Raw genomic sequence first — 12,939 nt, forward strand, 5'->3', positions numbered from 1 at the left:
TTATATATTTCATTCTGAATTATTACATTTCATGGTATTTCTGTATTCACTTTGATTTAATTTACACCCTGCTTATATTTGCATAAGTATCTTTGCAAGAGAGTCTTGTGGGGATCATCATCTTACGTATTTTTGTTTCCTCACCACTGTGCCTCCTTGTATATAGTTGGCACTCAGCATTTGTTGGATTGAACTGTCATTCTGCCATACTTTTAAAACATGTTCTGTTTTTTGGAAGTGCCTTTAGTAGCCTTATGGTTGTCTTAGCCTCAGTACTTATTTCCTATCTTTCGATTGACAGTCTTATATTTAAAGATAACATTCCTAAAGTTTATGTGTGGGATACTGTGCAGGTGAAAAGGGAAGATTAACTCTGTCAGGAAAGGCTTCACAGAGGACATTTGAACTGAGTTGTGAGGGATGGTGGGTACCAGGCAGAGAGGGAAAGGTGAGGAGGAGATGAAATCATCAGTTTTCCTGTAACACTTAAATACCTCTGCAATTTTTCATTTTAATGTCATGTATAGTAAGAAACAATTTATTGTTTGCCATTATTATCTGCTTCTCAACAAGTATGTTTTTTGCATAGATTGAAATGTTGACTGTGTCATTTGATGGAGGTACTTTGTTTAGCCTGACTGCCACTTATAACCCAAAGAAATTTTGGCATATCTCTATACAGCATAGCACTTTTCTCAGTTTTCCACTGTTAATTGAGCTTCATCTTTCAACAGGACTTTTGAAGCTTATTTGGCTAGGTTTTGTGCACTTGTTTGGATAAACAGTGCTGTGTGGTGGTGAAGTGCTTGGACTTTTGGAGCTACACTGCTGGGGCAGAATCCTTGCTTAGCCACTTAGGAGCTTCATTAACTGTGGGAAAGTTGTCTCTCCCTTTCCTAGTTACTTAATTGTAAAATGGGGATTATAATAGTACTTGGCTGAGTTTCCCAGGGCTACTGACCTGGAATACTTCCCCTCCATTTCCTGTTTTCTAAAGAGTTTTTTTTTTGATTCTTTTGAAGTTGACAGCATCCGTTCCTTATTAAAACCTTTAGAACTGGAACTACAAAAGACAGTACATACATACTGTGGAAAAATTTACAAAATATTTATCAAACAACTAATGAAAAGCAAAACATAAATGTAATAAAGTACCATAAACACAGTGACTCAAAACAATAAGGAAATTGAACACCTAAACAATCTGATAAATGAATTAGATTTAACAGACATATACAGAACATTACATCCCAAATCACCAGGATACACATACTTTTCTAATGCTCATGGAACTTTCTCCAGAATAGATCACATGCTGGGACATAAAACAAGCCTCAATAAATTTAAAAAGATTGAAATTATTCAAAGCACATTCTCTGACCACAATGGAATACAATTAGAAGTCAATAACCATCAGAGACTTAGAAAATTCACAAATACCTGGAGGTTAAACAACACACTCCTAAACAATCAGTGGGTTAAAGAAGAAATAGCAAGAGAAATTGCTAAATATATAGAGACAAATGAAAATGAGAACACAACATACCAAAACCTGTGGGATGCAGCAAAAGCAGTACTGAGGGGGAAATTTATAGCACTAAAGGCATATATTAAAAAGCAAGAAAGCCAAAATCAAAGAACTAATGGCTCAACTGAAGAAGCTAGAAAATGAACAGCAAACCAATCCTAAACCAAGTAGAAGAAAAGAAATAACAAGGATTAAAGCAGAAATAAATGACATAGAGAACAAAAAAACAATAGAGAGGATAAATATCACCAAAAGTTGGTTCTTTGAGAAGATCAACAAGATCGACAAGCCCCTAGCTAGACTGACAAAATCAAAAAGAGAGAAGACCCATATAAACAAAATAATGAATGAAAAAGGTGACATAACTGCAGATCCTGAAGAAATTAAAAAAATTATAAGAGGATACTATGAACAACTGTATGGCAACAAACTGGATAATGTAGAGGAAATGGACAATTTCCTGGAAACATATGAACAACCTAGACTGACCAGAGAAGAAATAGAAGACCTCAATCAACCTATCAGAAGCAAAGAGATCCAATCAGTCATCAAAAATTTTCCCACAAATAAATGCCCAGGGCCAGATGGCTTCACAGGGGAATTCTACCAAACTTTCCAGAAAGAACTGACACCAGTCTTACTCAAACTCTTTCAAAACATTGAAGAAAATGGAACACTACCTAACTCATTTTATGAAGCTAACATCAATCTAATACCAAAACCAGGCAAAGATGCTACAAAAAAGGAAAACTACCGGCCAGTCTCCCTAATGAATATAGATGCAAAAATCCTCAACAAAATACTTGCAAATCCAATCCAAAGACACATTAAAAAAATCGTACACCATGACCAAGTGGGGTTCATTACAGGTATGCAAGGATGGTTCAACATAAGAAAATCAATCAATGTATTACAACACATTAACAATTCGCAAGGGAAAAATCAAATGATCATCTCAATAGATGCTGAAAAAGCATTTGACAAAATCCAACATCCGTTTTTGATAAAAACACTTCAAAAGGTAGGAATTGAAGGAAGCTTCCTCAATATGATAAAGAGCATATATGAAAAACCCACAGCCAGCATAGTACTCAATGGTGAGAGACTGAAAGCCTTCCCTCTAAGATCAGGAGCAAGACAAGGATGCCCGCTGTCACCACTGTTATTCAACATTGTGCTGGAAGTGCTAGCCAGGGCAATCCAGCAAGAGAAAGAAATAAAAGGCATCCAAATTGGAAAAGAAGAAGTAAAACTGTCATTGTTTGCAGATGATATGATCTTATATCTGGAAAACCCTGAGAAATCGACGATACAGCTACTAGAGCTAGTAAACAAATTTAGCAAAGTAGCGGGATACAAGATTAATGCATGTAAGTCAGTAATGTTTCTATATGCTAGAAATGAACAAATTGAAGAGACACTCAAGAAAAAGATACCATTTTCAATAGCAACTAAAAAAATCAAGTACCTAGGAATAAACTTAACCAAAGATGTAAAAGACCTATACAAAGAAAACTATATAACTCTACTAAAAGAAATAGAAGGGGACCTTAAAAGATGGAAAAATATTCCATGTTCATGGATAGGAAGGCTAAATGTCATTAAGATGTCCATTCTACCCAAACTCATCTACAGATTCAATGCAATCCCAATCAAAATTCCAACAACCTACTTTGCAGACTTGGAAAAGCTAGTTATCAAATTTATTTGGAAAGGGAAGAAGCCTCGAATTGCTAAAGACACTCTAAAAAAGAAAAACGAAGTGAGAGGACTTACACTCCCTGACTTTGAAGCTTATTGTAAAGCCACAGTTGTCGAAACAGCATGGTACTGGCACAAAGATAGACATATAGATCAATGGAATCGAATTGAGAATTCAGAGATAGACCCTCAGATCTATGGCCGACTGATCTTTGATAAGGCCCCCAAAGTCACTGAACTGAGTCATAATGGTCTTTTCAAGAAATGGGGCTGGAAGAGTTGGATATCCATATCCAAAAGAATGAAAGAGGACCCCTACCTCACCCCCTACACAAAAATTAACTCAAAATGGACCAAAGATCTCAATATAAAAGAAAGTACCATAAAACTCCTAGAAGATAATGTAGGAAAACATCTTCAAGACCTTGTATTAGGTGGCCACTTCCTAGACTTTACACCCAAAGCACAAGCAACAAAAGAAAAAATAGATAAATGGAACTCCTCGAGCTTAGAAGTTTCTGCGCCTCAAAGGAATTTCTCAAAAAGGTAAAGAGGCAGCCAACTCAATGGGAAAAAATTTTTGGAAACCATGTATCTGACAAAAGACTGCTGTCTTGCATATATAAAGAAATCCTACAACTCAATGACAGTAGTACAGACAGCCCAATTATAAAATGGGCAAAAGATATGAAAAGACAGTTCTCTGAAGAGGAAATACAAATGGCCGAGAAACACATGAAAAAATGTTCAGCTTCACTAGCTATTAGAGAGATGCAAATTAAGACCAGAATGAGATACCTTCTAACACCGATTAGAGTGGCTGCCATTAAACAAACAGGAAGCTACAAATGCTGGAGGGTATGTGGAGAAATTGGAACTCTTATTTATTGTTAGTGGGACTGTATAATGGTTCAGCCACTCTGGAAGTCAGTCTGGCAGTTCCTTAGAAAACTAGATATAGAGTTACCATTCGACCCAGCGATTGCACTTCTCGGTATATACCCGGAAGATCTGAAAGCAGTGACACGAACAGATATCTGCACGCCAATGTTCATAGCAGCATTATTCACAATTGCCAAGAGATGGAAACAACCCAAATGTCCTTCAACAGATGAGTGGATAAATAAAATGTGGTATATACACACGATGGAATACTACACAGCAGTAAGAAGGAACGATGTCGTGAAACGTATGACAACATGGATGAACCTTGAAGACATAATGCTGAGTGAAATAAGCCAGGCACAAAAAGAGAAATATTATATGCTACCACTAATGTGAACTTTGAAAAATGTAAAACAAATGGTTTATAATGTAGAATGTAGGGGAACTAGCAATAGAGAGCAATTAAGGAAGGGGGAACAATAATCCAAGAAGAACAGATAAGCTATTTAACGTTCTGGGGATGCCCAGGAATGACTATGGTCTGTTAATTTCTGATGGATATAGTAGGAACAAGTTCACAGAAATGTTGCTATATTAGGTAACTTTCTTGGGGTAAAGTAGGAACAGGTTGGAAGTTAAGCAGTTGTCTTAGGTTAGTTGTCTTTTTCTTACTCCCTTGTTATGGTCTCTTTGAAATGTTCTTTTATTGTATGTTTTTTTTTTTTTTTTTAATTTTTTTTTTCATACAGTTGATTTAAAAAGGAAAAAAAATTTAAAAAAAAAAAAAAAAAACAAGGGAAAAAATATGTAGTGCCCCCTTGAGGAGCCTGTGGAGAATGCAGGGGTGTTGGCCTACCCCACCTCGATGGTTGCTAACATGACCACAGACATAGGGGACTGGTGGTTTGATGGGTTGAGCCCTCTACCATAGGTTTTACCCTTGGGAAGATGGTTGCTGTAAAGGAGAGGCTAGGCCTCACTATAATTGTGCCTAAGGGCCTCCTCCCGAATGCCTCTTTGTTGCTCAGATGTGGCCCTCTCTCTCTAGCTAATCCAGCTTGAAAGGTGAAATCACTGCCCTCCCCACTACGTGGGATCAGACACCCAGGGGAGTGAATCTCCCTGGCAACGTGGAATATGACTCCCGGGGAGGAATGTAGACCCGGCATCGTGGGATGGAGAACATCTTCTTGACCACAAGGGGGATGTGAAAGGAAATGAAATAAGCTTCAGTGGCAGAGAGATTCCAAAAGGAGCCGAGAGGTCACTCTGGTGGGCACTCTTACGCACAATTTAGACAACCCTTTTTAGGTTCTAAAGAATTGGGGTAGCTGGTGGTGGATACCTGAAACTATCAAACTACAACCCAGAACCCATGAATCTCAAAGACAATTGTATAAAAATATAGCTTATGAGGGGTGACAATGGGATTGGGAAAGCCATAAGGACCACACTCCACTTTGTCTAGTTTATGGATGGATGAATAGAAGAATAGGGGAAGGAAACAAGCAAACAAACAGACAAAGGTACCCAGTGTTCTTTTTTACTTCAATTGCTCTTTTTCACTTTAATTATTATTCTTGTTATTTTTGTGTGTGTGCTAATGAAGGTGTCAGGGATTGATTTAGGTGATGAATGTACAACTGTGTAATGGTAGTGTGAACAATTGAATGTACGATTTGTTATGTATGACTGCATGGTATGTGAATATATCTCAATAAAATGAAGATTAAAAAAAATCAAGAAAAATATTTATTGTTTCACAGATCTGAAGAGACAGAAGACAGAAGTCAAGGTGTCAACAGGACTATTCTCCATCTAAGACCTGTAGGAGAGTCAGTCCTTCCTTGCCTCTTCTAACTTCTGGTGTTTGCCAGCAATCCTTGGCTTTTCTTGGCTTGTAGATGCATCACTCCAATCTCTGACTCTGTTTTCACATGGCGTTCTTACCTGTGTCAGTCTGTTTCTGTGTCCAAATTTCTTCATCTTGCAAGGACACTAGTCATTTTGGATTGCAGGCCTGCCCTCATCCATTGTGGCCACCTCATAACTATTTCCTTCTGTAACAACCCTATTTACAGTAAGATCACGTTCATTTACAATAAGGTCCATCTCATTGCTTTCCAGTACAGCTTCAACACTATTATTACAGTGACTTTTCGAAAATGGAGTAGGATGGAGTGCATGCATTGTAAGCATGCCTGCGCCTCCCGTTTTTTTAACTAGTCCAGCTTTCATTACTTTATCCCAGATATAGTTAGAGCTCTTGGTCACCTTCTCACCCCAGTATCTGTCTTCTTTGCCCTTGAACTTGTTCTTCCTTTGACCTGGAATACTTCCCCTCCATTTCCTGTTTTCTAAAGAGTTTTTTTTGATTCCCCCTGGGATTTATCATAACTTTCTCCTTTCTGTACTGTGAGATCATAGTTCTGTTTAATTCAGTGAAAATATTTGTGAGCATATAGTTTTGTTGAGACTTTAAATGGAGATTTGTGAGATATACTTTTGGTGAGCATGTACTTCTGGTGAGACTTTAAATGGTGAGACTTTAAATTATTGAACTTATTTGAAAAATATCTGAATTAAATTTTTACTTTGCCCCTTTTTTCTAGTGTTCTTTTGAAGTTGACAGCATCCGTTCCTTATTAAAACCTTTAGAACTGGAACTACAAAAGACAGTGCATACATACTGTGGAAAAATTTACAAAATATTTATCAAACAACTAATGAAAAGCATAAGAGACCGTTATGATAAACCACCAGATGAGAGGTGATCCTTGGTGACTGCTAAACTAATTGAATTAAAAGAACAAAATGTCAGAAGATAAGTGCAAAGGGGTTGTCTTAGATGAAGTTTTCAGGAAGGAATTATTTATATGTCTTCAGAATAATTTTTTTTCCTGACATAAGTTAACTGAGCAGCATGTTTATGCAATGAAGAAAAAGTTAAACCCTTGGGCCTCAAGAAGGTATTTTTGATATCTGATGTTTTGTAGCATTATTAGCTATCATTCCAGTATTGATGAAAATATTATTGAATGGTTATAGCCTCCAGACTTCCATTGACTCATATTCTCAAGTGAGAATTATATGGGTGTATGGATGGAGAAAAGTTACCTCATACACAATGGAAACATTCAAACTGTGAATATAGCAATAATTTAATGTCAGCACTAACCTCACTTTAAATGTGTGAGATAAAGTTGTTTACAGGAGCAGAAAAGGTTCTGTTTCTAAAGAAATGTGATGTAACTGATATAACCATTGACAATCTGTGTGTGCCTTTATACATTTCATCTCTGTTTTAAAATATTTTTTGTGACAATCATGTTTAAAATTGTTTTTACATTATAAGTAAGATACATGCTTAAAATTGAGGTGTATAAGAAAGTGTGAAAACTTTGGAGTTTCAGTCAGTGGGATTTTGTTTATCTATGTATTTGTGAGATACAATATTTTCATTTGGTATTTGCTAAAATGTCTTGCCGAAACTCAGATCTAAGATTGTTAAACAGTAATTTGGGAAAATTTCTTATTACTTTTAATGAAAACTTTCAGCTTTACTGGACATTCTGGAAGCAAATATTATGCTGATAATAAAGTGAGAAAATTAATAGTATACTAATCTGATGGTGGAAAATGTGATGGACCAAAATGTATAAGCTACACACTTCCTGTGAACAGTAATTGTAGTTATAATGAAGTGGGAAAAAGTGGTCCATTTAAACTTTTTTTTTCTACCTCAAAATGGCTTCGCAAGATATTTTACAGGAAGCAAATGTATAGAGCCTTACTGTAAGTGGACAACTTTGGAGGATGATTTAGATTAAGAAGATGATTGCTACATCTGACTTCTAGAAAAAATAATTTTGATTGGGTTAATGTGCATATCGTTTTAAGACAGTTAATTTTTTTTTTAATCTTAAAGATAAGAAAAATATTACTTCTCCTGGCATTCTTACCTGCTATGTAATATAACTATAGGTTCTGAGTACTTGGCATATGATGTGCTGGGCCACATACCTCATTTTACTAAGTGCTATATGGTTATCTTCTTTTTTCTCTCTTTGGTATTTTAATACTTAAATAGAGAAGGGAAAATCATGCAGGAAAATTTTATCACTCATGTGAAAATAGTAGCAGTTGGCTTTATGAAGTAATCAGTGCCCCCTGTAGAGACAATGAATATGCAGAAAAAGATGTTCAGGACTGTTTTCCTCTGTCTTCTGCAGTTCGATCAGGAACAGAAAGAGAGAGAAAAGGAGTGAGAGGTAAATTAGAAGTTGATAATCAGTCCAGCACTCTTAACAATAAATAAATTTAGATTGTACAATCTCTACTTCCTTGGCAGAATGCCACGATGAATCTAAGAACCTGTGAACTGTAATGAAATTGAGTCTTCTAAGTAAAAAATGAGAAACATTGAATTTTGAAGTTTGAAGGATGTATATAAGATAATTTCTAGTAGTTGGTAAATGAGATTGCTGCCTACCTATATAAGACTCTTGTGGGGAACTTGTTGAAAGAGCTTCCTGGGTTTCACCCTTTGGAGAGTCTTATACTATGTCTGGCACGGGGTCTACAACCCCCCCCCCCTTTTTTTAAAATGAAAGATGTAAACAATACACAAAAAGAGAGTAGTATGATGATGGTACTTGTCACCCAGATCAGTTATCAATATTTTACCAATTTGTTTCATCTATCCCTTTTATTCTTTGTTGATGTGTCTTGAAGATAATCCCATACATGGTGTTATTTCACCACTGCACACTTTAGTAGGTATATTGAAAACACAGGAACAATTTGGTAACCACAATGACATAATAGCTAACAAATGTAACAACACCTCTTTAGTTTCATCTAATATCTAGTCCTTCAGCCAATTTTTCTGCCTAATGCCATTTTATGGTTGCCTTGTTAGCACATGTTAGTTTATGATTCTGTTTTTAGCAAACACCTCAGATGATTTTGATGTCAGCTAATTTGGGTACCACTGAAAATTATTTTGACAACTTAAAGTTGGAAGTTAGGATACCACAATTCTTGATACAGTTGGTGTATTGTAAAATGTGATTCTGAAATACTGTAATAGAAAAATACCTGGAGTTTTTTACAGGATACAAATGTGTATTATTAGTAAGTTCCTTAAGATTTAATTTCTTCAATTAATAGAGAACCTAAGCCTCATGGACTTTGACCAGGACAATGTAGAGTATGAGCATAGTTTAATCCAACTGGATTGTATACTGTGGTCCAGCACATGTACTGTGGCTTATTTACACTGTCATACACTACATTGTGGATGAGTTGGAAGGTTCTTCATCCATTTTATAGAGAACTGACCTAATTGGTTATTTTGCCATAAACTGGGTTTTGATGAAAACTCCACATAAGAGCTAGTTTTACCTAAAATTAAGGGTATCACAGAAATTCCAAACTATATAAAAATGAATTTTCTAAATTTACCTTGAGACAAGGTAACTTTTTTCTTGAAGTTTTTATTTCAAGAAATACAATTCTCAGAGTTAATGCAGTTAAATTATAGATGGACAACTTATAGAACATATTACATTGTTTTTCAGTATAAACATTCTTTTCATAGAATGTGGTATATCTATGCAGTTTATATAGATTACGTTACGTATTCTTAGAATCTATGCGTTAGAACACTTCTGACCTCAGAAATATCTTTGGGCTACGGTATTACCAAAGCTGAGTGAGTTTTAAAAGTAGTCAAACTTTGTATCAAGTAGCCATCTTAAAAGAACTTGGAAAACCTTTGGAAAATATATATTATGATTTGTATTTTAAGAAAATACATACTTTTATTTTCCCTATGAAAAGCAGTTCATCATGTATAAGCTGACTAACTTATCTTTGGAAGCTTTAGAGCCTGTAACGATATTTCTGCTTGCTCATAACCCTCTCGTCTTGCCTCTAGTCAGATGTTATTGGTGTAATATAAAGAAGACCAGGTTATGAACAAAGATCTTGTTCTAGGGACCTCAGGCATATTATTTAACCTTCTCTGTGCCCTAGGTTTTTTTTGTACAATCAGTATGCCCTACAAACCTCATAAGATGATGAGACTCAGAAGAGATAATGAATTTGAAAGCATGCCCCATGGTTTATGTTAGCACCACACCAGTGTTACTGTTGAAGTTTATTTTCCCCTATTCCTCTGTAGATCATTTTGTTTCTTTAGGCTGAACGTTTTCTGACATAAATCTCCAGTGTGAATGCTTATATTATGTAAGGAGGAATTTTTAGGGAAAGAAGCTAGAGAAGAAAAGAATGATGTAAAAGAATGACCCAAAAAATGGAAAAGAGAGAAAGTGAGAAAAGGAGCGAGAGGAAAGAGAAGGGAATAAGAGTGAGAGTGCCAAAGGCAGAGTAAGAGAAAAGGTGGAATGAGAGCAGGAAAATAGAGAAATAGAGATGGAGAGAAATGTTCTAGAAACATTCACTTTTTAATTTTAGCCCCCCCATCCTATGCCCTGTCTGCTTGCCCTCTAGCTTAGTTCATGAGCCCTCAGGCATCAGGTAAGGGGTGAAGCTACCTTTGTTTGATTTGTTGACAGTAGAATTGTTTCCCAGTCACCTTACTTGACATTTTTTCTTTTTACTGGATCCCAGTTTGTGAGCTAGGACCTGTGGAAACAAGATGACAAATATCTGTGTTCTTTTTAACATTGTCCTTAAATCATCTCAAAATTTATGTAGTTATGCAAGGCTAATCACATAAATTCATCAGGGGAGGTTGGGGGCATTGGATGATGTGGGGCACTGCTTTGTTAGGTGTCAAGAGGCTCAGGAATTTATTTAAATAAACATTTTCCCCAGATTATCCTAATAGGAAGCCAGGTTTGGGAATCACTGCTCTGCCTTGAATGGCACCTTGAACAGTATGTCACATCTATTTATTCCTTAATAGGTATACTTTCAGTTGAGCTGTTACGAATGGATTCTAGAGAGCAGGAGATAGCAGAAACTCTTACAGGGAAAAAACTTAAAAGATTTTATTCATTGTCTTCTTTTTCAGAAGTTTGTATTGAAAGTAATTAGTATCTTAGTAATCAGAACCTCTGAGGTATGTTTTTTTTTTAAAGAGACTTCTGATTGGTTTTTTTAAATACCTTTTTTGAGTTCCTTAGAGTAAGTAGAGGAAGAAAGTAGGGGTGCAGTATAAAAGGTGTGGGACTAGATATCCATTTATTAAATGTAATTTCAAGTGTCTTAAAACAGTAATTGCTTTATTGCATTTTAATGTTTAATAAAAGTAGATTAAATAATGAGTTGTAATATAGCAGTTACCTTTTATACATTGCCAAAGCAACCTTTTTTTGCCTATTAAACTGTGGCTGAACTATGTTCTGATTCTTTCTTAACTTTTTGAAACTAGATCTTTAAAACAAAGTTATATGAGCTTAAGACAGAAGCTAAAGGGTGGTGCAAGACTTTTCTATTTTTAAAACTAAAAATGAATATTGATGTTATTCACTAGGAATTATAGAATCAAGAGAATATGGTCTTAAAATAGCATGTTGGGCTAGTCAATTTAAACTTGTTTGAAACCAATCTCAAACTTGCTTTTAAATAGAAAGGTATGCATTATCACCTAATTTCTACCAATAATTTCAAGTGGCTAATGGGGTTATTTCTTTAGAATTTTTCGTAAACTTAGTTTTCAAACAAAAGAGAGCCTTTGAAAAGATAGAGGTAAAAACGAGAAATGAAAATTTTTCTCCCTACTGAATACTGTGAATACACTTTGGAGGGTCCGTGGTCAAACATTGTAATATCAAACTTAACTGATATGAAACCTTTGAATACGTTTGGTTTATATATACAGTACTAATATGTACATGTTCATATGCTTATGTATCACAATCCCTTGTAAAAATTGGTGGAGAGAATGTAACAGTTTATATTCTGCTTTAAAAGTGAATTGACTTTGACTATGATGGAAAATAGCTGTTTTCAACCTTTTATAAAGTCTCTTCAAGGAATATTAGAATGTGGTGCAAAAATAATTCAGGGTTTTAGCATTGCTGTAGCATATGGCATCTTTTCAAAACTTAGTATAACTCACATGCATTATCATCAGTATTTGAGAGCTGGACCACTGGTTTTTGATGGATGCTGTAGCAGAAGACCCATGAAGGAGATTGGACATATTACTCAGAACATGAACGCACAACAGTTTATCCTTGTTCCTGAAATTGGAAACTGGAAGAGATCACAGATGTTTGAATTGTTCACAAGCATTTAAAATATTAATATTTTGATTAGTAATAATTGTAAAGCTGCAAGATGGCATCTTGGTGTACTGTGATGTATAGAGATTACTATCCTTAAGCTACTTTTTACCTTTAAATATTTAGAATAATTTGCCTGTCCTCCTTCAAATATTTTGTGCATTTTAACATTATTAAAGTGGAGTATAAGATTACAGATTCAGTTCTAACCTGAGAAAAATAGAAAATTTCTTTGTTCTGTTGGGGGAATTCAACTCATCTTTTTCTTAAGAAATTGTGTTGCTGTTTCTAAATAAACATTTATTCAATAAATGTATAATTTCCCCCAAATGAAGTGTCTGAATTATTCTAGCAATCAAAAATAATTTTAGAACCTCGATGAATTTATCAGCAGGATACTTAATAACTAGGAGTCTAGAGGGAAGGCACATCCTGGATTGACTAATTCAGCAGCTGCACACCGTCATCAGGAAGGTAAGTACCTTTGATCTTTCCATTACCATTATTACTGTGCCTCATGATCCCAAAGTGACTGCCAAAGTATTCCAGGTCACAAATGACAACCAG

At 35.4% G+C, this 12,939-nt stretch overlaps 1 protein-coding gene across 4 annotated transcripts in view; it reads left to right on the forward strand.

Annotated features, from left to right (window-relative positions):
* GXYLT1 (glucoside xylosyltransferase 1) overlaps positions 1–12,664 on the forward strand; it is a 75,936-nt gene extending 63,272 nt beyond the window's left edge. For 2 of the 4 annotated variants that reach the window (XM_037846944.1, XM_037846945.1), the window contains one exon: positions 6,727–12,664. In XM_037846944.1, coding sequence (XP_037702872.1) covers positions 6,727–6,888 — 162 coding nt within the window. In that variant the 3' untranslated portion in view covers positions 6,889–12,664. The other 2 variants (XM_037846947.1, XM_037846948.1) reach the window with 2 other exon arrangements.
* Positions 12,665–12,939: the final 275 nt, after the last annotated feature.

Source organism: Choloepus didactylus, chromosome 8 (genome assembly GCF_015220235.1).
Source record: "Choloepus didactylus isolate mChoDid1 chromosome 8, mChoDid1.pri, whole genome shotgun sequence".
NCBI lineage: Eukaryota > Metazoa > Chordata > Mammalia > Pilosa > Megalonychidae > Choloepus > Choloepus didactylus.